This window comes from Monopterus albus, unplaced genomic scaffold (genome assembly GCF_001952655.1).
Source record: "Monopterus albus unplaced genomic scaffold, M_albus_1.0 scaffold1.1, whole genome shotgun sequence".
In the NCBI taxonomy this organism is placed as follows: Eukaryota; Metazoa; Chordata; class Actinopteri; order Synbranchiformes; family Synbranchidae; genus Monopterus; species Monopterus albus.
Window position 1 is genome coordinate 2,356,635 of NW_018127881.1, and position 27,651 is coordinate 2,384,285.

Genomic DNA, 27,651 nt, shown 5'->3' on the forward strand with positions numbered 1-27,651 from the left:
CAAAAACACATTAATAGCATGTTTCTTTCTTTTTTCATGTACCAGTGAGCACATAACACCATTCTACCCTATTCTTAAAGACAGCGTGATACACGTTTGGCTGTGAGTGATGTTATTTTCCTTCTCTGCACCTATTTGAAGCTCTGGTTGGACATTGTTCTGTGTTTACATCCTGTTGTGTCGGCCGCTGAGTGAATATGTTTTGCGTTTGTCCAGGTGTGTGTGTGTGTGTGTGTGTGTGTGTGTGCAAGGGTCAAAAGTGGAGGACAGTAGCAATATATTATCTCAGCTACCGACTCTACTCTGTGTTTTCCACTGTCTACTGACTAGCGGACATATCAAAATCAAATAGAATGAAAAGTAAATTTCCAAAATAGCTGTCGGGAAGGTGGAACAGTGTTCACCAAACATAAGCTTTATGGTCTAAATTATGCCAGCATTACTTGTCATAACAAGTTGTATCAAGGGAAAACATAACACAAGTTCATGCATTTATGCAAATATACAAAAATTAATATTTCTCCTTTTGCTATAAACTGTGTTGCTTTCCAGTTCTCTCCAAAAGGAGATCACACACTAGATGAAAACTATACAAATTACTTCTCTTTTCAGGGAAGCAATGTTATTTTGCACTGACTCTCAGCTGTGTCACCCCTATCTGTTTTAATGTACATTCATGAGTGTCCACTCAGTGCCATTATAAAGCAACACAGGAGAATGTGACATTGGGAACCTTGTAGGGTTTCAAGGTTAGATTTTCTTGTCTGCAATATAATAAGGGCCCATACAAAACTAGCTACACAGCTTGAACCTTGATTTTCCTTTTAAATGTTTCATTTTGTAGCTGTAGAGTTACAACAAATTTTACAGCAACATAACTATTATTTAAGAGTTTCCATCACTGATACTATATGATATTTACATTGAAAATGTACATATGTTTTTTTTACTTAAATGACAGGTAAGTAAAACTAAGTAACAGTCACATCCAGGACTTTTATTTGTAATGCAGTATTTTTAGTGTGATGATGCTTTTGATTTTACTAAAGTAAATAATCTGAACTGCACTGCATGAGACTCCATCTACATTATTTATTCATCCAACTTTCCTACTGGTTTACTGTGAAGTGCGGACTAGATGCAACAGAAGGTTATGAGTTGGCTGTGAGATCATGATGACTGTCGCAGTTCATTCTCAGAAAAACCACTCAGATACAAAATGTTTACAGCTGTTAAAATCAGACTGATTACACTCAGCTTATATGAGTATAATCAGCATATACCTGGGATTCAGACTTGTGGGGTTCTCGTGTTCACGCACAGGCTGCCTCTATCCCAGTAAATGAGAGGTAACCTGAACTCAGTTTGTGGGGGCTCATTCTTCACCATGCTCCCTGTCCGTCCACCCAACTCCGCTGGCCCTCTTATCGCATGTTGCTCCTCTAACCGGTAGAGGTCGCAGCCTAGCAGCCACAGTGTGCACGGGAACGAATGGATGGATTTGAGCGCTCTCACACGACAAAGCAACAGCGCGTCTGGAAACCGGGAACGGAGCACTGGCATTTTGGGAGAAACCGTCGACAAGAGCACTTCTGCATCTTTACCTGCACCACGACCGACTCGGCTCGCTGACAAACAACTTCACTGACCGCTTTTCTTTTTTCTTTTCTTTTCGTTCTTTTTTTTATACCGACACTGGCACCTTCCCTCTCTGCTCCTCTCTGTCCAAGTGAACTTTATAGGGATGTTATATCAGAGCACCATCGCACAGAATGCCCAGATAGACAGTGCTGAAGTAAGTGTAGTACGGGTGTGAAGAGCCAGCGACTGGAGAGACTCGGTCTGCTTCCTCCACTTTTGATCGGTTTAATACACGCGAGAAAAGCGTGTGTGTATGTGTTTGTGTGTGTGTGTGCGCAGGAGAGAGAGAGAAGTCGCACAGGTTTTTGGAGCTACGCTTTCATGCCGTCAGTCTTGCGGACTCTGAGATGGACGTCAGATTTTATCCAGCTCCCCCTTCAAGCGTGGGTTCATGTACATTACCGACTGACTCCGGTTTGGACTATTACCACTCCAACAAGGTAAACAGTTATCTCTACTTTACGAGCTTATAGCCGGTCAGATGTGCATCCCTCAGTGCGACGATGGTGCTCGCGCGCAGAAGTACATTGGTTACAAATGGTGCACCATACTGACAATTTGATCATGCAATGTGTTAGGAAGACCATTAGAGACAAGTGCTGCACTTTTCGCTACTCTGAGATAAGTGAGTCTGTGGTTAGAGGCTGCGTTGACAATGAACTTTGTTGCATTTCTGACGTGATACTAGACATAAACACGCGGAAAACCACTCATGACACCTGTTCTGAGCCCGTAAACGTGGATTTCCCTTTAATTTCGCTTGGATAAATTATGGGTACGTTTCGCCGTAGCTGTCCTGAGAGTGGAGTTGCGCGTAACTCTCCAGCGCACTGCTGGCCGCAGTGGGCACATTAGCGAATGCCCTATCTGAACAAACCTGAGCCTGATGTTTTTAATGATGATATGTAGAATAACAAATTTTCCCCCCGTATAACGTAAACCTTTCTGACCTAACTGTAGAAATACAATGCCTTATCTGCGTCACACAGGTTCCCACATGGGTCAATGCACAGGTAGTCCAATAAACAATTACCAAGATTACGTCTAAATGCGAATGTTATAGCTCTGGACTATTTTTTTTTTATTCTGTAAGGAATATATTGTGCAACCTGTAACTGGCCAGTCTACCAGTTTGTCTTATTTTGTCTCATTGCACGAGAAAAGTGTTTCCATGAAGATAAGTCAGCCACGAGCTGATCAGCCAAACCCGTAACCATATAGTAACTTTATAGGCATTCATTTTTCATAACCTAACAAGAAAGCACCCATAGTGGATTATTCATAAATGTTTGCGTTTATATCAACACGGGAAAGAAGTTGTGAATTACACCTGCGTATCTACGGCACCCGAGACAGTTTTATTAGTAATTTGAAGTGGGAATCGGCGCCATAAACTGATTATGACTCACAAGCTTCAGTTTGAAGCAAGGTGCTATAAAATCGGTTTGCTTAAGTCTTTTCTGGCTAGCTAAACATCGTCAAGTTTTCCCAAGTATGCAATGATTGATATTTCTGTTGAATCATGGTACTCACTGCACAGAGAACACCTTTTCATTGTTAACTCTCTTTTCATGCTCAGCAAAAGTGCAGATGACTCTTTGCTCTTCTGTTAAAGGTTTTAGACATATGCCAAATGTACAAACCAGATAAAATCCAAGACTACAAGTCACAAGCAACAGAGCTAGTTCCTTTTTGTGGGCAAGGTAAAACTTGTGTAAACAGTAAGTACTGGGCAGAGGCAGGAGAAGGCATTATACCCAGAGCCACTCAAATAGGTTTGCTGGCCTTAGCACCTGGAGGGAAGCCAGCAGGCAGTTAACATTTGCTGATGACAAAGTGAAACCTTATAGCACAGTACAGTATTTGAATTGTTAATCTCCCTTGTTCATACACACAGTCACCTGCACTGTATGTATGCATGAAGAACGCACACATGCAACACACACACACTCATATGCAATCTCACACATATACAGTCACTTACAGACAAGTGTGAATTAAAGCTCATGACTACTTTACATATAGTTATTCCTTCACCTCCTAACCTACTGCAGTATCAACCTCAGTTCTTAAATTCCAACTGATCCTAATTAAGAATTGAATCTTAAACTACAACTTAAATTAGCCCATATCATAAAGTGAGAATTAGTAAAATAACCTCACACAGATGGGTTTTCCTGTCCTTGTGATAATATCACACACAAGTACACACAGTAGCTGCAGATGTATATTCGAGATCACAGTGGGACCTGGCCCTCTCTGATGGAGGCCATGTCTCAGGTCTTGTAGTGTTAACACAACGCACTGTACTAATTCAGAGGAGGTAGAGGTTGCTGGCCTGGTAAGAAGCCGGTTTGAGTTTCAAGGACAGAATCATATAACACTGTCATTACTAAAGTAACAGCTGTGACTAAGAAGTAAAGTGACATATTATCTGTACTGTGCTGCTGCTACACATAACTGTTGAATAATGATGCAGGAGCCTTATATGACATTTTGGCAATAGTTCTAATTTATGGCAGTCTTATTTCAGAAGCGGGATGAAGTTGACCTCCTGGAATAGCATTGTGTTAGCAGTGCGGATGTGATCTAATGCCAGTTCATGTGCAGGTGTTCACTTGTAGAGGTGATACAAAATAAGCAATTTCTTTATTTCATTGTCTTTATGTAGTTAAATCTAACTATTGCGTGCATGGTTTTCAATCCTTTTGTTTGAATGTTTAAGAGAAATTGGAAAGACAAATGCAAATTGCAGTGATAGATCATTTCTATTGTAAGAGTAGGATATGAACAAGCTCAAACCCCCTCCCCGCTACTCAAGGCTTCCTGGAAGGTGATGATTGACCATCATTTCCACTTAACCCAGGCAGAACATATATGTAGAACCTACATGAAACTCACTTACTAAACATACCAGTCAGGAAGTGAGCACAACACTAAGTGGGACCAACTATATATAAAAGCCCTTCACTTCCTGTTAGAGGTGTAAACTCAAAAACACATTTATTTCTGAGAGTGGGTGTTAGGTTTTGTGTAAATGATTGTATATCTCTATGTCTTTGTGTGCTGTGTGCGTGCATATAGTTGATCCTATCTTCATTATATCTTCTATCTGAAGTGGTTAATAATTGAGGAATGTAAAGAATGTGTAAGCTGATACTGGTTTGAGCTGCTTGACCGCATTCAGACTGATGATTGATTGATGCTATGCCAGGAATATAAATCACACTGACAGAATAAGTCAATACTCCAGATCTGCTTGTATGAATGCACTTGACCTTTGTTTTTAGGCAGTGGTTTTCCTGGAATTACACATTTAACATCAACTTTCCTAAATGCTTTAATCAAAAGGTGATTGAGAGTAAGGAACTTGATGCTTAGATTTTTTTTAAACCATAATCAAAACACAAAATCATGCAACTATCATGTAAGACAAAAATGCTAATGTGCTTCTTTACATTTCATTGTAAAATCCTTCATACAACAACTTGAGCATCCACATTTCGGAACAAAGCAAAGAACAACACATGTGAAGAGCATTGATTTGTATTTTGCTATGAGCCCCATGGCTCTGTTGCTCTTCTCAACTCTTTCCAACTCTCATTGTCCTGCACTTGCAGAATCACCGTGAGTCATCTTTACTTTTCGCCCAAGATTTCTCCTAATCTTTTTGAAGCCTCTCTATATCTTTCCTGGCTGAGTGGGAGGCTCATTTGTTCAGTGTACACTCAGCTGTGTATACCAGCGCTGAAGGCCACTTCTTCGCAAATGCCTGTTTTAGCGAGAGACTGTTTGTCAAATGCATTATGACTTGTGCATACCCCCAGGCAGAATCACTCCGGTGAAATGAAGTTGGATAGATTACTGTAGCTGTTCCACTTTCTCCTCATCCCTCTTCCCTCTAACAGCATGGTGCACAGGAGAGAGGCTTTCACATAAGGTTTTTAATCGAATGCTTTGCAAATCTTATTCTTTACATAGTTGCAGGCTGTATGCATGTTATTTATATATGCTCAAGCCTTTTTCATTCCAGTGTGATGCAAACATCTTATTGATACAGAGTTTGCGTTGTTGGAAGTACATACACAAGTGACATCTTATTTAAAGCATTGCTGTGTTTGCAGACTCCATGCATGTGTGTGCATACTAATTGCTAATATGCCTAGAGGCAAGATGTATGAAACATGCTTAACAGGATAACCCTAAATTATACACTGATCCAGATTTTCCCACCCGTGTTAGACTTTGTAATGCCTTCCTGTACACCTCCACATGAATGCAAGTAACACTTGCGCTCATTTGTCCACTCAAAGAGCAATGAGGCCAGGTTTTGCAGAGCCCATACCGCCCCTTTTCAAGTAATCCATTTCATTTCCACCACTATCCAAATCATTGTACTAGTCATGGGGTAGTTCAAAGTATGGACAGAAAAATATTTTCCATGTTGAATTCTCAGAATGTGTTTTTTACCCCCCTTCTTCAAAGCATGATGGTAATAGAAACAGAAAAAGAAGGGGAACCTCACTCTATACACAGAGAGAAGTTCATTACATGGAGGCAAACATTCTTGGGTGGACAGCATGGACTTGAGGTTTTTCATTGTGCCCATTCATAACATTCTGCTGACTGGCCTGTCCGAGTTGCAATATCCCAACCATTCTCACTGGGCAAATGTTAACCCGTGCGTGGCTCAAGTGCACACCCGAGGGGAAAATCGCAGTGTAAAGCTGCTGCAACTGAGAATACTCAAAGTGTTTATTATTCCAATGCAATTAACTCGGAGCTAATAATATATAACATGATATAGAGTCAGGGAGTGATCATTTTCTGTATTTAAGAAAAAGTTAAAACTGCCTACTTTGTGATGTTATTTTTTTTTTGGTCTTACCACTTCCTGGCACTATTCATAAGTCTTTTTGTCTCCCCACCACTCCCCCTCTCAGTGTCTAACTTCTTCTTTCATTTACCTTCCCAGCAGCAATGTCAAAAGGTTATGAAGAGAAGCCGGATCGCTTGGGGCTGATTGTGTCTTTGAGTTAATGATAAGTAACTACAGTGTTATTCTCTGGAGCGATGGGGTTTAGACTGTGTTCTGTGCACAGACCATCACAGTGGGAGAAAATTGCACTATTTAAGAAGATTTTGTTTTTTTGATCACTGGTTAAAAACGAGAAATACAGGGCTATTTTTTCAAAAGAAGTAGATGGATAATTGTGTAACGTGCTGAACCTCACTGTCCTAATTTGTTTGTTTATTCACCTACTATATTTTACATCATATTTACAAGAAAAATCCCCATATTGCTGCAACCCTATCAGTGATATTGTAGTTTAGATTCTGCATGATATTTCATTGGGTTTTTAGGGTCAGCAATAGGCTGTTAGAGAACAGACAAAGGGACACAGCATTATCCATAATAGGGATTTACCCCCATGGACTTCAGTTTAACCTACAGGATAGTGAAGGTGACAGAGCTTCAACCAGACTCTGTCACATTCCCATTTCTCTGCGCTCCACTTTATAATCTGGACCAGACGTGACTCAGAGCTACTAGAGGTGTTAAGAGGGTCATAAGTCATGTATGGCTGAAAATAGATAGTATAGTTTATCCTGCCTGGTTAGCTATTTAATCACCTAGGTCCACAGAAACAGGCTATTTATGTCGATGAGTGATTGTATTAACTGCCAAGAACTCAGTCATGACAGTGCATTTTTTAAAGCTCATCCTAATATACTTTGTGATGTACTATCCAAATCATTTCTACGCTGCTATCACACTGTAATCTATCAGCCAGTAAGTTGGTTCATTAAAAGAAAACACCAGACCGTTTTAAGGATAAGACTGATAGCAGGTTTCAAGGCTTGGTGACACGCAAGGCAAACTGTAACACAGTGTGAAACACAGCCACATCACAGGACGTCAGAGTAATTCCAGTTTTGACATTGATTGCGAATAGAAGCAGCCAAGCTCCAGCCCAGCTCATGTCCCTCATTAAATCACATTAACCCTAATTATCGTCACTGCCCCTTGAAAGCCAAATACTACAGTCAGGCTTGACCTCTGTCTGCTCAGCTGGATGTTAGGTGTGTGTCTCATTCCCTCAACGTGTGTAACGGAGTTCAAGGTGTTTTAAACTGTCCTCACCTCAGGAGGCCACTGGTTTCTCAGTAGCAATAGCCTAGCCCGTTTCTCTTTCTCACTCCCCCCACAAACCGCCTCCCTCCTTGCAGCCCAGTTTTCTTGTGCTGTTTTATATTCAGTTCTTGATTGGTTGGGGGATGGGGTGGTGGAATAGCATTTGAGAGGTTACTGGTTAGTGCAGTGAGGGAGGGGGAAGTAGATTTGGGGTATGTGCAAAGAGAGAAAGAGAGAGAGAAGGGGCTATAGATGCAGGGGAAAATGGGGAGAGATTTTTAGGGGTGCTTTATTTTTCAGCTCACCATTGAGTCTATAATGTCATTCAACGATGTGGAAACCAAAATGAGCCTTGCCACCAGATGTGTTCCAGTCCAGATAGCGACTTGAAAGACAGACGTTTATTGTTTTAGTGCATTTGGTGTGGTTCAAATCCAAACTGCATGAAATGCTGATTGATGGATTTCACTAAAGAATGTGTGTGTTTGTGTGTGTGTGAGATAGAGAGGAGAAGGCGAGAGAAAGAGAGGGAGAGAGAGAGGCATCTGCTTCATGTGATTTATTTAACCATTTCTGTGCTCTGTTCCATGCTCTGCCAGCTGATGAGAAGGGTGAAAATGATTGCATTTTACTGTGCCACAGTAGCATTTCAAAACAGATTCTTTTGCTTTTTATCAGCACACCATTATGAAAAAGACAAACCTTTCAATAATGTTACCTTTTGATATCTACAGAATGTGGCCTTGGTGTTTCTGTAACATTCAAAGACAAAAAGAAGTACTGTATTACATGCTTCAGTAAGGATAAGTATGGTAAACATACTTGGCAGCAAGACAGTATATAAGTTGTTGCACACTAGGCTCTGTTTTCTGTTATAACACTAAATCAATAATAACATTCATTCTGCTGTGACCTTCCATTATGCAACTTTATATCTTTGGTTCACCAAGGCCAACAGCCAAAATTGTTGTTGCTGACATTTAGCATCATCCACATGCATGTGGTTTAGACTGTAGGTCAGGAAGTGCGTAGCTCAGTCTTTTTTGCAACAGGTTCAGCATCCCCACTGTGAGCTGGGTGTCCTTAATTATAACACAGTAACATTTTTGTTGTTCCTGTTGTTTTATGATTAAGGTATCAGCATGCCAGCATGGATGCAACAAAAACAAAACATCTTCATTATGTTGAAATGCTATAATTCCCCCAGCAAGAGCCAGAAAGTTGATCTTCATTAGGATAATTGCTTCATTTCATTCATAACCAAATAGACTACAAAGTGATTATTCTAGATGCTGAAGATTATAAGTGCAGTTATTGGCCTTGGCAGGTTTGTATAAAGCAGGCTTTGGTACATAAATTAGCTTAATCAGTGTAGGAGCAAACCATATCAACATTTCAAATAAGCACAGACGGAGCTCGTCATCTCTCAGTTTCACACTCGCCACTCCGCAGAGATCTCACAGTTCATCCAACAATTTGTTTTTCATTTCATCTCTCAGGGAACTGTATATTACAGCCTATGTTTTGATAATGTCGTTTTTTTTCCAGTAAAGACTTTACATGAAATGATGTGTGAGACTGCCTTTTGGTCTATGAGCAGGAAATGAAACACTAAAGAGCGGAAGAAGTATTGGAGAGGGAGTGCTGGGCAATTTAGGGACATCTTACTAGGTCAGTGTGTGTGGACGATTTGACAGGTTGTGGATTTTACATATCAGTCACAGCACTGGGAGGGACAGTGTTTAACCTTAAGCAAGTCTGTGAAGGCACCAAATCACCCTTCAAAACAGATGACTGGAAATGTATTATCAGTTTTCTGTAGGAGACAACATTTATCACTCACACTGTTGACTCAGTGCTTGTTTTATCAGGAGGTTTATTGTATTAAATGGTAGCCTGACAGCTGATCCAGGTACAGGTTATAGTGTTTTAGATTATATAAGCAGCACAGAGAATTTACCTATCACTGCAAAATGGCATATGGCGTATTTGTTGGCATTTCGTTCCCCTTGCTCCACTCCTGATAGGTGTTTCCTGTGTAAAGGTCAGTGAGGATGGCGTGATTCAACAGATTCCATAGGATAATGTATAAAAACACGGAACACAGTATCTGTGCTGTCGAAGAATGCAGCTGTCGAGTATATTAAAAGAGGTTCGCAAGCCTGGGCAAACATGAACAGTTGTCTTAGCTTCCTGAGGCATGTCCTGTGCAAACAGAACTGGAGATGGCTGGTTCAGGTCCACAGTCCCAGACCATAACCCCGCTGAGTACACACAGTCATAGACATACTCTCTCTCGCAGGTAGACACACACACTCATACATGCAGATGTTCATAGCATTAACAAACATAAGCACATGTGTGAGCGCACAAACCACAGAAATACTAATATGGTGTTGTGCGCAACATCCTGAACACCAGGCTCCTGTGATTACTGTATTTTATGGTGGGAATGTTTATGTTAACCTGGTGATGACATTCAAAGAACTGTGAGTGTAATCACAGTTAGTATATTTTGGAAAGATTTATGGATTTATGTGTGTGTTAGCCAGCCTGACTAGAAAGAGAAGAAAGTTTATTTGTTTTATTCTTTTTGGTTTCACACGTTTTTCTGCTTCCTTTAATTCCTCTCATACAAGCCAGAAGAAACACCTCATACCCATCAGTAATGATAAAGTCCACAAAATACTGCCGTTGAAAATATCACAAACATAAAGCTAAACATTTTAAAACAAGTGCCATCTGTGATTTATTTAGCGTTTTAGTCAATACTTCATCTTTAAGTTAGCTTGTATTCGGCCACCAGGCCTTGATCCTTTGCTATGTGCCGTTTGTGCTTCTCTGTGCCAAGTGTGTGTGTCACACCCCTCCCTATCACTACAAGCCCACAGTTCCCCCAGGCCCATTTTTGCCTCAGTCTAGAAAACCCCCTCTGGCCCTTTTGGGCTTTGTTCATAATATTTTCATTGTGACTTTGCCTTACTTTTCAGGAATGACATTCTCTGTATCTCAACAGTCAGTGTATTTTCAATGTTGACCCAGTAGCAGCATCATATAAAATCATTTAATCTTATCGAAGAGCCACACCTGTAGTTAAATATAGATGTAACTGAAACTAAATCTGATTTGCTTTTACATTTTTGTTTTTAAAATCAACAGGCTCCCACATGCAGTAATAACAACAATAATAATAATAATAATTCAACTCAAAGTACCGTACAACAACAAATGGAGCATGAAGCCTAATAAACCAGACCGCCACATATACTGGCTGTGGCTCATGAGGTAGGGCAGTCGTCTCCTGACCAGCAAGTTGGTGGTTTGACTCCCGGTCTCCCCGCATGCCTAAGTGTCCCTGAGCAAGACACTGAACCCCGAATTGCTCCTGGTGGCTTGACTAGCGCCGGTGCATGGCAGCTTGTCGCGTGAATGTTGTGTGTGAATGGTGTATTATCTTCTGTAAAGCGCTTTGGCCAGTGCAACACACTGAGAAAGCGCTACATAAAATACAGTCCATTTACCATATATGAGCTTGATATTCCTCCTAATGTTTCAAAATTTTGTACCCTTTGGTCTGTTTTAGCTGATTGGTGTGTGATGTATTGGTGCAGATGAAACTGCATTCTGAAACTGTGCTCACTGTGCAAACACAGCATGGCTGGCACTCCTGGTTTCACTTAATCTTTGACACAAAGACACTAGCATGTGGCTGGGCTCTCAGAGAGATTCAGTGACAAAAAAAGAGAGAGAGAGCTGTGTACGTGTGCATAAATAGTGAGATATTTGATTAAAAGGTAACAGGTCTCGCACATTAATGATCATATTTACTTATTTTACTTTTTCAAAGTCTATCTAGAGAGGAAGATTACCACCTTTTTTTAAGGATTTCTCTAAGGCCTAAACATCACTGTCAGTTATTAGGACTTCATGAAGCAAACACAATATCGTGTGACTGATACCGAGCCAGGCACTTTGGTCACCTCAAGACCTTATTCTGGGTTATAGTGTACACAGATGTCCACACTCCTGCCAGTCTGGATGTATGATTTATTTGCCTTCCATCCTATAATTATCCATGGGGTAGATGGGAGGACCTCTCTGAGATTATGGTTTGTCTTTGCAGTAAAATAAAAAGCCTGACAGACTTTAAACAATTTGCCAGGAAGCTCTTTTAAATAGTCTTTTGAAGTTTCATCAAGGACGGGAATGTTAATTGGAAATATTTTCTACCCGTGTAATGAATGAAACAGTTAAGATAAGTATTAGAAACATTTTAAAATGCAAAACATCTTATTTTTTTTATCCAAATTGTGTCATCTGGGGTTGTGTTCTTAATTACTGCAATTTAGCTGGTTTGTGTTAGCACCGCAGACTGTTGTTTGGAAGCTCTGATATCTTTCAGATGCAGATGCATTGCATTCTGATAAGTATTGAATGAATATTTTGACATCAAAAGAATTTGTTTTTGTGTTTTTGAACATGGCTCAAGGCTAAAAGAAAGAATCCAAAATGAAAAGTGGTGACCTCTCATCAGACTTTGACAGGCTTTCACTGACACCATCATGGGTAATCACCAGCTTTTTGGCAGAATAAAGGCATTAGAGTTCTTTCTAGGTTTACACCACCTAATATTCTTTTAATTGACTTCAGAGAAACTATATCAAGACACGCTGATGAAGTTACACATTGGCTAAAGTGGCTCCTTCTGAAAGCCAGATCTCCTTGTTGCTTTTGGTTTGGTTTGTTGTAGCTTCTGCTGCTCTACATAATGATGAGGGTGGAAGATTTCAATTACTCAGAGAAAGTCAAGGAGGTTGTTGAAGTTTGAGAAATACAACACGAGTTGGTTGCTATGTGGAGATTGTGCCCATTTGGAATGTAATTAAATTGGTTTGGCTGCCTGCCAGTGAAAAAATACATTCCTTTCTTCTAATCTCAAATGAAAATGTATAGAGTGTTTTGCTGAAAAATACCTGGAGGGAACAGTAGACTGTTGAATATTTGTAATACAGCTTGCATTGTGCAGTTGAAATGAGTTTTGAGATGAGTTATCCATCGTGGTTTCCCCTTTGACATTTCAAAGGTATGTAGCTTTTGAACCATGCATTTACTGTAATCTATTTTTTTCTATTATTGATGTGTGGTTGAGTTATAAACTGCAAATTGGCTTCTCTGCCATTTCACTGGCTGTGCCATATCAGAAACCATGAGGCCATGGTGCAGAAACAGACTGTAATGATCTTTATATAGTTACATGTAAACCCCAGTTGTTGGTTCCAGTCTACATATGAAACTGCACAAGACCACTGTTTACCATACAGAGTGTGTTAATCTTTCATCTGCTCCTTTGCCTCTTCACAGTGACTAACCAATTCTGAAACGTGCAACAGAGTTTGTCATTCTAATTTTAAAATAATGACTAACTGAATTATGTGCAAAGACACACCCAAGAAACAAGAAGGTGAAAATAGAAGCTGCTGCTTAAAGTGCAGACTGAGAAATTGTAATGTATGGCAAATGCTATCACATGAAGTTGGAGAATTTTAAGGAGGGATCCGTCTACTCCTCCAGTTGACACTGATAAAACTGCTCAAGGACAGAAACAAATGTGAACATTTTAACAAAGAAATGTAGAATAATCTACAATGGATAAATACAGTAGATTCTGTGATATCTCTTCCTTCCATTTAGCTGTTGCAGCCAACAGTAAGTGACATTTAAGTACGAAGTGATCTTCCTCTTCACATGGCCTCAGGGCAGTATGAACCACAAAAAAGAAAAAAGTTCTCAGATTTTTCTTAGAGCTTTTTGGAAATTGCCCTGTTTGCATTCAAGCAATTTATAGGCCAAATAATAAGTTTTGACCAGAAACAACAGTGTGAAAATGCCCTAATAAGCACATTATTGAAGAGATGGAGAGAAAGAGGGACCAGCAGATAAATTCAGAACCATTAATGTGAGCTGTTAGGTTGTCCACCGTTGCCTGATCTGCAAATGGATCGAGCTGCCCAGCCGAGCTGTTCTTACAAAATCAGCCTGGCATGGCCTTATAATAGCTTTTCATTGTACGTGTCCTGTCAAGTCAACTTAGCTTCTCGGGGTGCTATTTTGGTGTTAGTCACATAGTCGATAGAGGAAACTACGAGTGGTGTGTTGTCGCTTGTCCCCAGAGAGCACATGGAACTGTACGTGTATGTCCAGTGCCATGATGCCATCGTTAAACCGTGACACTTTTGGAAAGTATACTTTGAAAGCAGATCAATGAAGCGAGGCAGAGAGGTGCTGAGATGATGAGCTGATTACTGAGGTCTACCACTGTCATGCTAATGGCTGTTTGTGGGTTTGTGTGTGCAGGATACATGTGTGTGATCTCATGCCGCATGCTTGGTTTTTAGTCAGAGGCTTAATCCAACATGCATGGCAAAACCTACTGAGTGAATCAAAAAGCTGTGTATCAGTGGCTACAAGGCTTCGCGGTCTCCACAGTGGAACTGTGAAGACAGAGCGAATGGGCACAGGCTCATGCCAGTACACCTCTGGGCGTTGACTGTGTGCCATAAGGCTTTCATGAGCCATACGTTGCCTATGTTGAATGCAAACTCATATCTCAGTAAGGTGTAGGACGATTTTCTTTGTTGTCTTCTGTGTATGCTTTGCCAGATATTGTGCATTTAAGTGAAAAGATTTAAGTAAACATGTGTGTGAACCCTGACTTAGAGATGTATCTGTAAAATCTGTAAAATAATGCAGGTTTCTACCATTGCAGGTCTGTACTTGTGCAAGGAACTAGAAAACAACTCTCAAATGTAAGAGAGACAAGAGGAGATGGACAGTTAGAGCTTCATCTGGCACATGGAGAGAAAGAGGCTTGTGGAGTAATTCTGCAAGGTTAACAGAAAAACGAAATAGAACAGAATAGATCACATTAGCATAGATACACACACACACACACACACACACACACACACAAACACAGTTGTTTCCCAAGCATGCACGTGCTAAGATGACACCAGTTTTCACTTTCAATTGTGCTCATGCACCTGCTCACATTCACTGTTATTTTCATTACTGCAGAAGAACGTTGTTCTACATTAAACATCTTTGTTCCTACCACAGTGTGATCACACAGTTTTTTCAGCAAGATCACACAACTAAAAAAAACAAAGTACAGTAGTTTGTTTGTCAATGCAGTCCAGTATGAATCTTATGTGTGTTTTATGATTTACTGCCTTTATGGTTAACGTATTGTTAAGTTATGGCAGTTAGTACATTTGGTTAAGGCTAGAGAAAGACTGTCTGTATGGTTTAAGGAAAATAGTGCTCAAAATGAATTTTCACCAATTTCAAATAATAACCAATGGTGTTAGGTCATTTTCCAGACAAATATTTATATCATCTGCTGGTTACAGCTTCCTAAATGCCAGTCTTATGTTAGGGTTAATTAAATATATTTGGATTTTACCCTGTTGGTTGGGTAAAACAAGTGTTTTTTAAGTTGAAGATGAAGATTTTTTACAATTTATTACTCAACAGAAATATAAGAGTACAGATGAATTGAAACAAAAATAAGTTATTTGCAGCCCTAAAAGAAATCAATCACCAGTAGGTGACCGACTTTGTCTTTTCCTGTGAACAAAACACATTTAGATTAGCACTAAATGTCAGCATGGGTAGTTTTAAGATGTTTGAACAAACAGACAAAGCTGCCAAATTTCTAGTGAAGCCAGTGTGTTAGTTTTATGACAGTAGAAGTATTGTGGTTGTGTCCAGAAAGGTGTCTCTAGGATAAGATATGCAAAATGAGTAGAAATAAAATATATGTAGAGAGAGGCAATTCATGAACCACCCTGCAGTAACAGATTGTTTTCAGATTACAGTAAAATTCTGTTTCTGTTCACTTTGATAAGACCTGATATGGGGTCAGGACTTAGTCCATCAGGTTGAATTTGCATTAAATCTCACAGCTTGGTTGTATATTCGAATCCAGTTAGAGGGTTCAGTTTTTTTGACATACCTTTACAATTAAATGAGATTTTCTGTAATCATCCAGGCTTGTTCAGTATATTTGGCAACTACTACTGCTAAGCTGCATAAACAAACCCAAGCAACAAAGCAACAACAGGGGTAAGCAGGTCTCATGTATGACACTGAGTTGACAGATGAGCTAATTGGGGATTAACAGTTAATAACAGAAAGAGGTGAGACAAGTGCCGAGCCCCCCTCTGTGCCAGAGTCTGCAGTGATATGTCTGTTTTCCTGGTTCTGCTCAGCCCTGCTCCTCACCTGCCATGCTTTTGTTTCTATCTCCCTGGATTCTCATTCTCTGTGTCTCCTTCTGTTGGACTTATTCTTCTCTCCTTCCACTAAGCCTCTTTTGATTCGTCTCTCTCTTGGGCTGATTCTCATCAGCCTGTATTAGTTGCAAATGCAGAACTAAGTGGCTGTGACAACATTCTCAGATGCTCCAGCTGCCACAGATTTATTGAGTTATTAAAGTAATGTAGTGTGATTAAAAATGCTAATTTTCCCTAAATCATATGCCAGCTTACATAAATTTTTTTCCCCAGAAACTGATTTAATTACATGGAAAATGAAACAAGGGCACGATGATTCAATCTTTGCAGCCAATTGCCTCTTATACTACTTCAATAATTCTAGAATTATTATTGGAAGTACAAAAAAACGAAATAATGAGCGTGATTCTTGTGGATTGATTAATCAGAACTTTTCCTGTAGCATTGTATCAGTCATTGTATGTGCCATATATTTAAACCATTGCATACAGTATATTAGGTTTGTTTGTTGGCCCGATGGCATCTCAGCAATCTTACTTTAAGACCATAATGTGAAAGTGAGGCTTCAAATTGATTGCAAAAAACTGATTCTTTAAAATCTTTATCTTGCTGCTTAAGTATGCCATGCATTACATATAGGATAGCTCTGGTTTTACATTTACAGTGTGAGGTTTAAATAAGAAAACAAAAAGTTTCCTATTGCGATGTTATTATGAATTGTGTCCTCATCTTTTTTGAATAATATCCTTCCCCTGGGGGATTTGTTCAGTGTGCTTTCCTTGGCTCATTCTGGCCTCTAATTATGCATTCATGTATTCGTTTATATAATGCACAATGCAGCAGCTTCATTTGGCAAATCTTAGTTGTTTGGACAGCACTGTGAATGATATATGAACACTTGCTTCCTTTGAATTTTGTGGTTTCCCCCATACTTCTACTTCAAGCAGTCAGTCCCTCCCTGCTGCAGGTATTTCTCCAGATATGCACGGCCCTTTTTGGACATCACTGAGATTCTCATTTAAATAATAATATAGAATTTTTTTCCCTTGATCAATTGGTCTTTCAGAGCACTTCTGCTGAACAGCAGACTGTGCCACACTGCAGAGTTATTCTAGCCCTCTGAAACTACTGCAAAATGACCAGAACAGCTTCGCATATTGTTTCACAGATTTCTCTGTGAACTGGAACAGATACTTGCCAGTATCAGTACTACTTTACAGCATCCTCTGAACAGGACCTATAGGTGAGCGTGTAAAATATCGATGACCATGTCAGACATCTTTTCCTCTCTGGAAAGGACTGACTTGTATGTGGAGTACAGCGAAGTGGGCGGCTCTGGCCTTCCAGATGTCCTAGACATAACAGAGGCTTGTCAGCTCTGTGGCTGGGCTCTAAATGGGTCACTCTCCTTGATATCACACAGCTCCTTCACAATGACCCCACTGTTCTTCTGATATTACAGCACACCAGGTGGCTCATCATGAAAGTCACGGCCAGACAAATACGGACTGCATGCGTTTGTGAGTAGGCAGAAAAACACATGAACGTACACTCTTGTGATCGCTGACTGCAGAGTTGTTTGGAAATAGTTTTATTGCTCCAAGCAGATGCTTTAATATACAGTACACTACAGTTCAAATTCAGCAAACACTAGTTTTCTAAAAGAGCTTACACAAAAAAAGCTTTCTGATCTGTTCTTAAAAAGTATTGGGTTTTTCTTTCACTATATTATTCCATGATGGAAACTACTGGTATGGGCAAAATGCATGCTTCATTGATCTACTATTCATCTCTACCAGAGCACTGTATGCCTGACTGTATGTAACATAACATGCTATACAGGGAGATCTGCAGAGAAGAGTAGGAGGGTAGTAACAAGAAGAAAAGAGATTGGGGCGGGGGTGGATGCATGGCGGGTCAGTGATTTCTGATTTATGGTTTGATTACAGGCTTTCCATCCTGATAAAGACAGACTGTATTTGCCTGCATCACACAAAATTGTCCTTACATGTCCTAGTGGTGCAGCGAACTCTGACTCATTCTGCTCCTCGACAAAATGAAACCTATACATTTACACATAAACACACACAAACACACACACACACACACACACACACACACACACACACTGATTGAGAGATAAAATGGAGAATGGCTCTTTAAGTCAGCTGAGTAGTCTCCCCTCCAGCAGCCTAGTGACCATTCAATGCCATTTACCTCCTAGTGGGAAATAATATTGATATTCATATATGTACCAAGTAAAGGAACAAAAATAAGGGACAAAAAATGAGCACTAGTATAGACTGTGATTTGTACACACGAGTCTGTCTACTTGGAATCATGATATCCCACTCATCAGTGCGTTTATTACAGCAAATATGATATAGATGCCAAGCTCTCTTGATCTAGAATGTCAGTGCCACCATTTTGTAAGAAAAGTAGCCTTGTAAATTTAGACAATAGACCTTTTTTCACCTGTAACTGGCTGGATATTCTCTACTGAGAGCTGCATTCCATTAATAGTCTAGGAGTGATCAGACCTTGGCAAAAAAGAAACATAGTAGTGAAGTGTGCTCTTTATCTACCATTAGTGTTTTTAACCGGCATCGATTCACCTGCATTTAGACCATGTTTGAGTATGAATAGGATGAAAGCTGCACTGAAAGAGCCAGTTCCTGATATCATGTCTCCTCAGACGTTCATTAAACTGCCATTCATTCTTCTCCTCAGGCCTCCTTAGGCCTCTTACTTTGAATTCCGTAACTGCACACTCTGTACCGGGGACTCCCGAGCCTTGTGAGTACATCTGAGTTCACCTTGTCAATCATTCTGGGTATAAACTGCTTTATTAAAGTCAAGAACCAGTAGAAAACCCAGGTAATTATTTGTGACTTTGGCGTGAAGGTTCCAGCGGTGAAAATTTAACAATGTAGCATCAAATGTTTCAGAGCTAATCAGGGCAGGCCTAATTAGAAATAATTCTTATGATAAGAACAAATTGAGTTAACATTCAAATGACCAGTCTAATAATGTTTAGTATAATTTGTTGGCACTCATTAGCCTCCATTAGCTGTATAATGAAACTAAACTAATAAAACATGTTTGCTAAGAAATCAGTATACTATATTGTTTTTTTTCACTCACTTACTTACCAAGAACATTGGAATTTAAATGTTATTATTACTATTATTATTTGGACTGATAGCAACCTCTGCGTTAGTATTGTCTTGGTGCGATGTGATATTTCAGCTACTGCTGGTAACATGTTTGCTACATAGATAGCACCAAAAATTATATCATTTTAGTTTCACCAACATAAGGACAGGCAGTTAATCAGCTGGAAAGTGGTGTTATTAGTTGTTACTTAGATCTTAAATATGCTATTAAGGCCAACAAGCATATGATTACTTGTGACACTGTATGTAAGTTAGACCATGTTGTGATTCAGATCACTGGGTGCTAGGGCTGTGATTTTGCTGGTTAATTACCATCACTACAGCTGGACCCATGAAAGAGACACAGCAAACACTAGCTAGATCCCACTTATTTCATTTACACAGGATTCATACAACACTGAGTGTGCAGGAACATTAAATCAGCGAAAAGTATTTTCTTGCTTACTAGTTTCCGCTTTCTAAGTGAAATATAAACTTAACAGCACAACAGTTCTGCCTATTTTCCTCCCAGGACAAAGCTCCCTGGTGTGTTTGTTATATTTCTGACATGAATGAATACAGTTGCACTGAGTTGATAGACACACCTGAGACCATGTTGATTAGGCAGCAAAGTGCAATTTTGGTACTCATTTTGATCCAACATTACATTAGCATTAAACTGGCTCAGACCACCTTTTATCCTAAAGTGCAGTCATTTTTTTCCTAACAACAGTCTCAGGTAGGCAGCACAAGAAGAGGTAAGCACATGTATTTTAACCACCACCACAACTTAAAATACGTTTATAACACTTTAAAAGACACATCCATATGTGCAGTGATGTGGTCCACTCAGTAGCTCATCACAAAAGTTGACAGTGTGTCTCCTAGCAACATTGAGCCTCAAATGTCAGTCAACAGCTGCCATGGAAACAACCACTCAGACGGTTGAAGCTGAGACCTTATCATCTTGTGCAAAATGGAAAAACATGTACAATATCTGCAAAAACACACATTTTTATGCTTGAAAAAAAGCGAGGACACCTCGAGTTTCAGTTTGACTTTGACTCATTTGGTTAATTATTTTTTACAATTTAGGTTTTCAGGACACTGTTCACAACAGTTTACAGTTAGTGAGATTATCTTGCAATGTTGAAAGGTCATAAAATAATTTTTCTAATAAAAGTTGAAAAAAAAATATTGAGGAAGTGCAAATGAACTGCAGATTATGTGCTGGTTTTGTTGTTTAACAAAAACATTTCAATCACATTTTTGTGGTTTCTAAATGGTTGAATATAAACACATATATTCACCTCCAAAACCCCAAATTATCTAGACTGTATTTTTGTTAGGGCAATCAACACTGTACTACTTCTGGTTTTGTGGATAAGCCTAATGTACATACACTACAGTCAGTCAACCCGATTGTTTCTGGCAGCACTCTGAAGGATCTGGAATTAACACCTAGTGAAAACTGATGTTTATAATCCGTGAACACGAGTAAAAAGGCCAACCAAAATGATGGGTGAGCATGCAGTGACTTTGACATCGGCAGGTATATTTGAATATGAACAGCCATGACTGAAAGGTTATGACCCATAAAGAGAAAGAACGATTTGAGCAAAGCATTCAGAGGGGAGAAATGTCAGAGTGAGAATGGCAGGAAATATGTTAGTGACAAGGAAAAAGCTGCCCCTGGTATTCTAGAGCCCCGATGAGTAAAAATAGGGCATTGGGCAAGAAGGCAGGAAACCAGCAGAGCGAGGCCTCTAGTAGGAATTTCTTCTGGGGAGGAGAGATAAGGGACTTAACTCCCTCCTGTCTGGGCCAGCAGACTTTTACATGCGACATGTGATCACTGATCACTTATACAGAAATGAACAGAGGAAGAGGAGATTGAGGAATTGAATAAATGATTTTAGAATTGAGTGATGTGTCTGTGTGTGCGTATACACTTCTGTGTGCTTTCTGATGACTTGTCAGTTTTCAAGCATTGACAAGAATTTTTAATCAGGTCAAGCTTTGTGATGGAAACCAAAGATCTCACACACACACACACAAGGGCACACACATTTTAACACACACACACACACATTTGAGGTAATGGCTAAGAAGTGGAAAGTACCGTGTGTGAGAGTCTGAGGTTCCACAGGTTAGAGAGTGGAAGTTAGACAATACACTTTGGCCTTATCAGACTCGGGGCAGAGCTTCCAACCTGATAGCCCACCATATCTCTCAGAATATTAGAAACAAATATGACCTCTACACAACTTTTCTCGGCCCAGTCACTCCGGTGAACAAGCAGCTTTGATAGAAAGAAGACCCTCAGTTACAAGTTTATCTTAGTGTTTTAAACCACAGTGTGTATTTGTCATTTTATCACACGACACCAATCACTCTGCATTATTTAATTTGCCCATAGTTACATGACATCAGTGACACAACATTTATCAGGATTTTTTTTTAAATCTAATTTTCTGGCTCTAGTGGAACATGAAATCGATACATCAGAAGAGCTAAAACAACAAGATGATTATCATCAAGCTGATTACAGTAATTTCAACATGGTGTTGTAGTTGTGTAACTGATAGGGTGTGCACTGACAACTATACAGTTGACAATCTGACCACTTTTTATACACTGTGGGTGGTTTAGGAGTTCCCGGTGTTGATCTTGCGCAGGGTAAAAAAGTCAGAAACCAGAAATAGTGCACCACAGCTTAACATTTACATGAACAATGAGGGCCACTGACATTAATCATTAATTACTTTTAAGTATTTCATTCCTGTTCTGGAAGAAAAAAAAACATAACCCTGGATAACAATGATGAACTTTACATTACCGTTTCCAAATAAAGGATGTTTACTTGCTGACCTTTTATCGGCCAACAAAAGAAAAGGCACATAGATTTTCTGAGTTGTTGATTAAATGTTTTTGGTCAACTAGTTACAGATAAAACTGCTGTTCTACTCCTGTTTTTGTTGTAATGAATAGACTGCCACCTAAAAAAAGATCTTTAATTGCCCTAGAGAAAAGATCACTGGAAATTTGGACCAGTTCATACTGGAAGTGGGAAGATAAACATTAGAATTCCTGCAACACTGTGACAGAAAAGAATGAAATATGCTCTTTGGTAATTAGAGTGTATGCATTGACAAGAGGAACAGTGTTACGTAAGCATCCTCATGTGTCCTTGTCATGTCCAGTTGCTGGCATATTGAGGACACAGCCTTCCTTCCAGCAATATCGCTGTATGAGACAATAACCTAAATACCTGTCAAATTGTTCGGTTTCTCTCTCTCTCTCTGATTCTTTACCTCACTCTCTCTTAAAGTGATTGCTACATTTCATCTCACGGTAAATCGGCCGTCAGCCCGTTCAGCTATCATTATGCAAATGATGGGCAATTCAATTTCAGTTGGTCGGAGGGGGAATTTCTAATTAGGGTGAGGCCCAGCACTCAAGATGGAGAGAAAGATGTAAAGACAGACAGAGAGAGGGAGGCAGAGAGGTGCTGTCAAGGTAAAAAGAGATGGAGAAGAGGAAGGAGGAAGGTCAGAGGCCAGGGAGAAGAACTGACGAGGAGAAGTACCCGTCCACCAAACCAACACCTGCATTACATTCTTCACTTGGCAACAAAATTCCCGTTTCCTGCTCTTCCCATAGTTTTTTTATTCATTATCTAGTTAATTTTATTGAAGCGCAATATTTCTTCAGCTCAAGGCCAAATTTATGTTGAATTTTTCACTGAAGAAATGCTATAAGATCAAAATTTAAGCAAGATGAAGACATAAACTGTGAATTCAAAGTACTGGTGTAACAAACCCATGATCCATATGGATAAAGAAATAATTTCTTAAATCCTGATGGAGTTGCAGTGAAAAGATACAGACAAAACAGTCCTGTGTTTATGCCAGCATTAATGACAACATTTGTTGCACCAGCAAGCTTTATGGACTTTTGTCATAATGGAAACAGCCATAAAAATTATGATTATGAAACCATTCATTATGTTTACGCTCACAGACTCTGTTAGGTCTACAAACAAAGACTACTTGGTTTGGTTAATTTAACAGCTGAGTATTGACTAGTTGATTTTAAGATTTTATTGAAACACTTTTTTTTTCTGAGAAAAGAATGGTAATTAATGTAAACTATACCTTTAAGTCATCTCCTGTCTCATAACTTGTGGTACAGATTCAGAGTATTGCATCACTGCTTACAGGAAATTTCCTCTTGGTGGTCAGAGCCACTTCTATGCAAGTCAACAGGTTTGAAGGCAAAAGTCTTCTAAAAGTAATTTGCAAGTCAGTTGACTACTAAGATGACACAGCATTTGAACTTGATTAACTAATGATTATTTCCATTATTGACTGAGCTGATGATTATTTATTCAATTAACTGATTGATTGTTTTGTCTAAAATGTCAGAAAAAAAAAAAAAAAAAAAAAAAACACATATGAAAACACATAAACACACAGATTCCAGGTAATTCAACATACACTAGAATTTTGGATTTATAGTGAAGTTAAACAACCAGTCCTTACATCTTGGAAGCTGGAATCATCATCAAATTTCTGCCACCTATAATAGAAAAATGATCAAAAGGATTAATTTGTCTTCATAAGAGTTTCTCATGAATGTGTTGATTGGCAAATCAATTATTCAGCAAATTATTTCAACTACAGCTGGAACATATTTTCATGGTTTCATGGTTTACAGTACATATCTGAAGTAACACCCTCCCAGTTTAAAGGTCTAATAATGAACTATTCAAGGCTTTGCAAGACTTTCTGACATTGTCTGACAAGACTCATGTTCTCAGCTTTCAGCTCTTCTGGCTTGAGTCCAAGCTCCAGGTCTGTGGTGTTGGTCAACTTTCGAGTTTCATAGTGCATCTGGACAAAAAATGAATAGGGATGACCAGGTTAGAGCTTGAGGGGACCCTGAAAACCTGTAGGCTTTGTACAGTCTTCTTCAACTACACATTTGAAATCTATTTACATTCCAAGGTGTCATGACCAAGCTCTGCAGAGTGAGAGTAATGAGATGTCAAATAAATGACCTACACTACAGGCTACATGTACATTTAGGCTTAGTGTGTACACAGGTAGGGTCTCATATCCATTAAGTAAACTTGCCTTTCACTGGATGTGAAAGACTTTAACAATTAATCTACTTGCGTTTGTCTTCAAGTGTTCAGCAAAAGCAAATTAACTGTTATTGTCAACTGCATATTGGCATTTTAAACACATTATTTGTATATGTTAAGTCAATATGGCCTCTATAGTGCATGTTCTTACAGCACCTTTATAGCAAAACCTTTAGTGTACTAAAAGCAGCTTTAGTAGCCACAGATGTAATATAATTAATAATGTGTATTTGCAACTGTACATTTTCACAACAGATTATTCACTATTTCATCCTACTGTCTCACTGGACTAGAGCTGTGCAGCAGCCTTATTTTGATGGACTGTCTTTTTTCCCCATCACTGTAATGAAGCACTGGGCTTGTCAGTATTTTTTATTTATTCAGCAGTCCAGTGGGACAACATGTTTTCGGCAGGGAGAACAAAAGAAAAGAAAAAAAAAACACACTCGGTTAAACTATTTTATCCAGAATAAATTAATGTGCTCAGTTTACCTGCATATATGTATTGCTGGAAAATTCAGGAGTTAGCATTTAATTAGCATTGAGTTATGATTTGCTTTATGTCTTGGTTAATTTTAGTCTGCATTGTCCACTCCGCCTTTGTGCGTCCATGGATGTGCGTGGGAGACATATTCGTGTGGGCTTTTCCACTGATTTTGCACATCCACACATACTTGAGCATGTGTAGGTGTATGAATGCATTGGGTATCAACCATACATTCACACACACACACCACAGAACAGAGGATTCGGCTGAGATCAGCAGCTCACCCTAGGCTGTCAAATATTCTGTCAGCACAGCCTAAGAATCACAATTGGACTCTTTGGGAGGCATTAATTCAAAGCACCATAACAATGCTCTCTGAAACCAAATCAACTGCCTGTAGTCAGCACATCAACTCAGAACTAACTCACTGCCTCTATCTCTCCATCTCCATCTCTGTCTTTCTTGCACTCACTCGCTCTACTCTGTCTTTGCTGCCATGTCCTTTCCCATTCTCGCCATCTCTCTCTCTCTCTCTCTCTCGCTCTGTCTCTCACTCCGATGTGTGATTGAACTTCTAAATATGTTGCTAAAGCTGACTTACTGTACAAGATTGCCAAATATAGAAAACAGCTTCCTCTGCAGATTTTCTAAAAGTAACACTGTTTATGTATCTAAAAAACAAAATCTACTAGTTCAAAATGTAAAAATGTTAAGTTGTGATGTTTATATTTACTGAGGAATGGGGCATTTCAATGGCTTACATTTACTACTATTCAAACACTACTTTATTATATTACTGTAATGGACAGAGTGGTGTGGAGAAAAGAAATTGCATTTGCCACGTGGACAAATCTACATTTAGTTTGTTTTATTTATAAGAATGCAGAATAGTGAAAGTAAGAGAACTCACTGTCTCATTACAAACAAAAATGTACAGTGTTTCAGGACCATTGATCTGTTCATTATTTTTCAGATTAACTGACTAAATGTTAGTATATACAATTTCTATAAACAATAAAAATAAATAATAAAAATTCCCATCATGATTTCCAAAAGCCTTACATGACTCCTTGTTTTGTCCAACCATTTGCTTTTGTCTGAAAATATTCATTTTACAGGGATATAAGACAGAAAAGCAGCTAATTGTCAACCTTTGACAAGCTGTACAAGCTGGAATCAAATAAACAAATATATTCATTGATTCTCTCAAAATTGTTCCCATTAAATTTTTGTTGTAATCAAATGCTGCCCATCTTCCTGTCTTTTCATTAGTATTACTATAATACTTAAAATGTTTGTGCTGCCATAGGTTCTGTTAAAGGAAATATAAGACTGTTGATACTGTATGTCAGCCACAGAATCAAATTAAATCACAGGACAAATGCACCCTATATTTGGGAGTCTGCTCGGCAGTCCCAATTTATTAAGCAATTCTTTTCCCAACCTTCTGTCTTTATTAAAACATTCTAACATTTTGCCTATACTTGAAAAAAGAGAAAATCCCCAGCTTTTGTATTTGCTAAATCATCTTTGCACCCTCTGTTTCTGCCTTTAACACTGTAGTTGTGGCCATTGCACAACGGAGGTGCTAGCTCTGTTTGTCAGTTCTTGGTTTTAAGTTGCGTTGTTGTAACACCATGTTGTTACCATGTTGTTTTGCCTTCAGAAAACCACCCTAATGAAAAGATGAAAGGTTGTGGGAAAAAAAAGATATAAAAATGAAAAGTTTCTTTTCTCCCCACTATATCAGAGAGCGCAAGGGCACTGGCTTATTAATGTGCTCCATCTCCCGTGCTTTTGTGTGAAATATAATACAAAGGGAAGGTGTGGGACTGTGTATGAGACAGTGACAGAAAAGCGAGTGAGCAAATGTCTGTTGTTCCGCTACATGTTATCCTTGGCAAAAGATGTTCAGTTGTGTCATAGAGGTCTTTGTGGCATCTTTAAAACTTCCTTAGATGTAAATAAGAGACATAAATCATCAACTGATTGCTTGTCTCTTATATTCAGCTTTTCTGCAGACAATGTTTGATATGTTTTACTTTCATCTGAACTGAAGCAATTTACTCTTTAATTTTGTGCTTTGATGAATCCTACAACGAGCTGTACTTGACCACTGACTGGAGAAAAAAAAATCTTTAATTACATCTATAACTTTTATTTCATTTTCCTGTGCAGAGAGTTTTATAATGTAGCATTTAGCCCACTTCGCAGTCTACTCAGCTAGATGTACTTAATATCCAAGCTTTGGTGCAAATTTGGACGGTGCCTTTAAATTTCATATCACACCTGAAAACATGCAGCCCAGCCATTGTTGTTTCAGTAGATAGAAAATCTACTCCCTGTGACAACCCTGTGTAGCTGCAGGCAGACACACAAACTCAAGCTAGAAAGAACAAGAATAAGTTAGGGAGGAGAAAGGGGAGCAGCAGTGTCACAAAAGTTTGAAATGAGCTCAAATTCAGAAACCTAGGGTTTTGTTGCAGATGTATAACTTTGACTTTCACAGTTAATTTAAAATCAAATCAAATCCAGTTTATTGTTATTATATATAAACATACAAGGAAACAGTACTGTACAGTAGAGTAGCACAGTATTAATACCTTTAGAGTTACATTTTCTGTCATTAACAACAGACAACAGATGAATTTGGTTAGAAATTGTGTCAGTCAGCCCTTACCTTCCCTTTCCACTGTACATTTTCAGTGTGCAGCAGCATGAGTATGTTAAGTGAGAATAAAAGTGTGACAGAGACAGAAGTATAGATAAATATATACATTTTAAAATGT

General features: G+C 39.0%; 1 protein-coding gene across 3 annotated transcripts in view; it reads left to right on the forward strand.

Annotated features, from left to right (window-relative positions):
- The first annotated feature begins 1,309 nt into the window (after positions 1–1,309).
- tox2 (TOX high mobility group box family member 2) overlaps positions 1,310–27,651 on the forward strand; it is an 89,895-nt gene continuing 63,553 nt past the window's right edge. For 2 of the 3 annotated variants that reach the window (XM_020617582.1, XM_020617507.1), the window contains exon 1: positions 1,311–2,081. In XM_020617582.1, coding sequence (XP_020473238.1) covers positions 1,989–2,081 — 93 coding nt within the window. In that variant the 5' untranslated portion in view covers positions 1,311–1,988. Of the gene's footprint in view, positions 2,082–27,651 lie in introns of all 3 variants that reach the window. The other variant, XM_020617428.1, reaches the window with a different exon arrangement.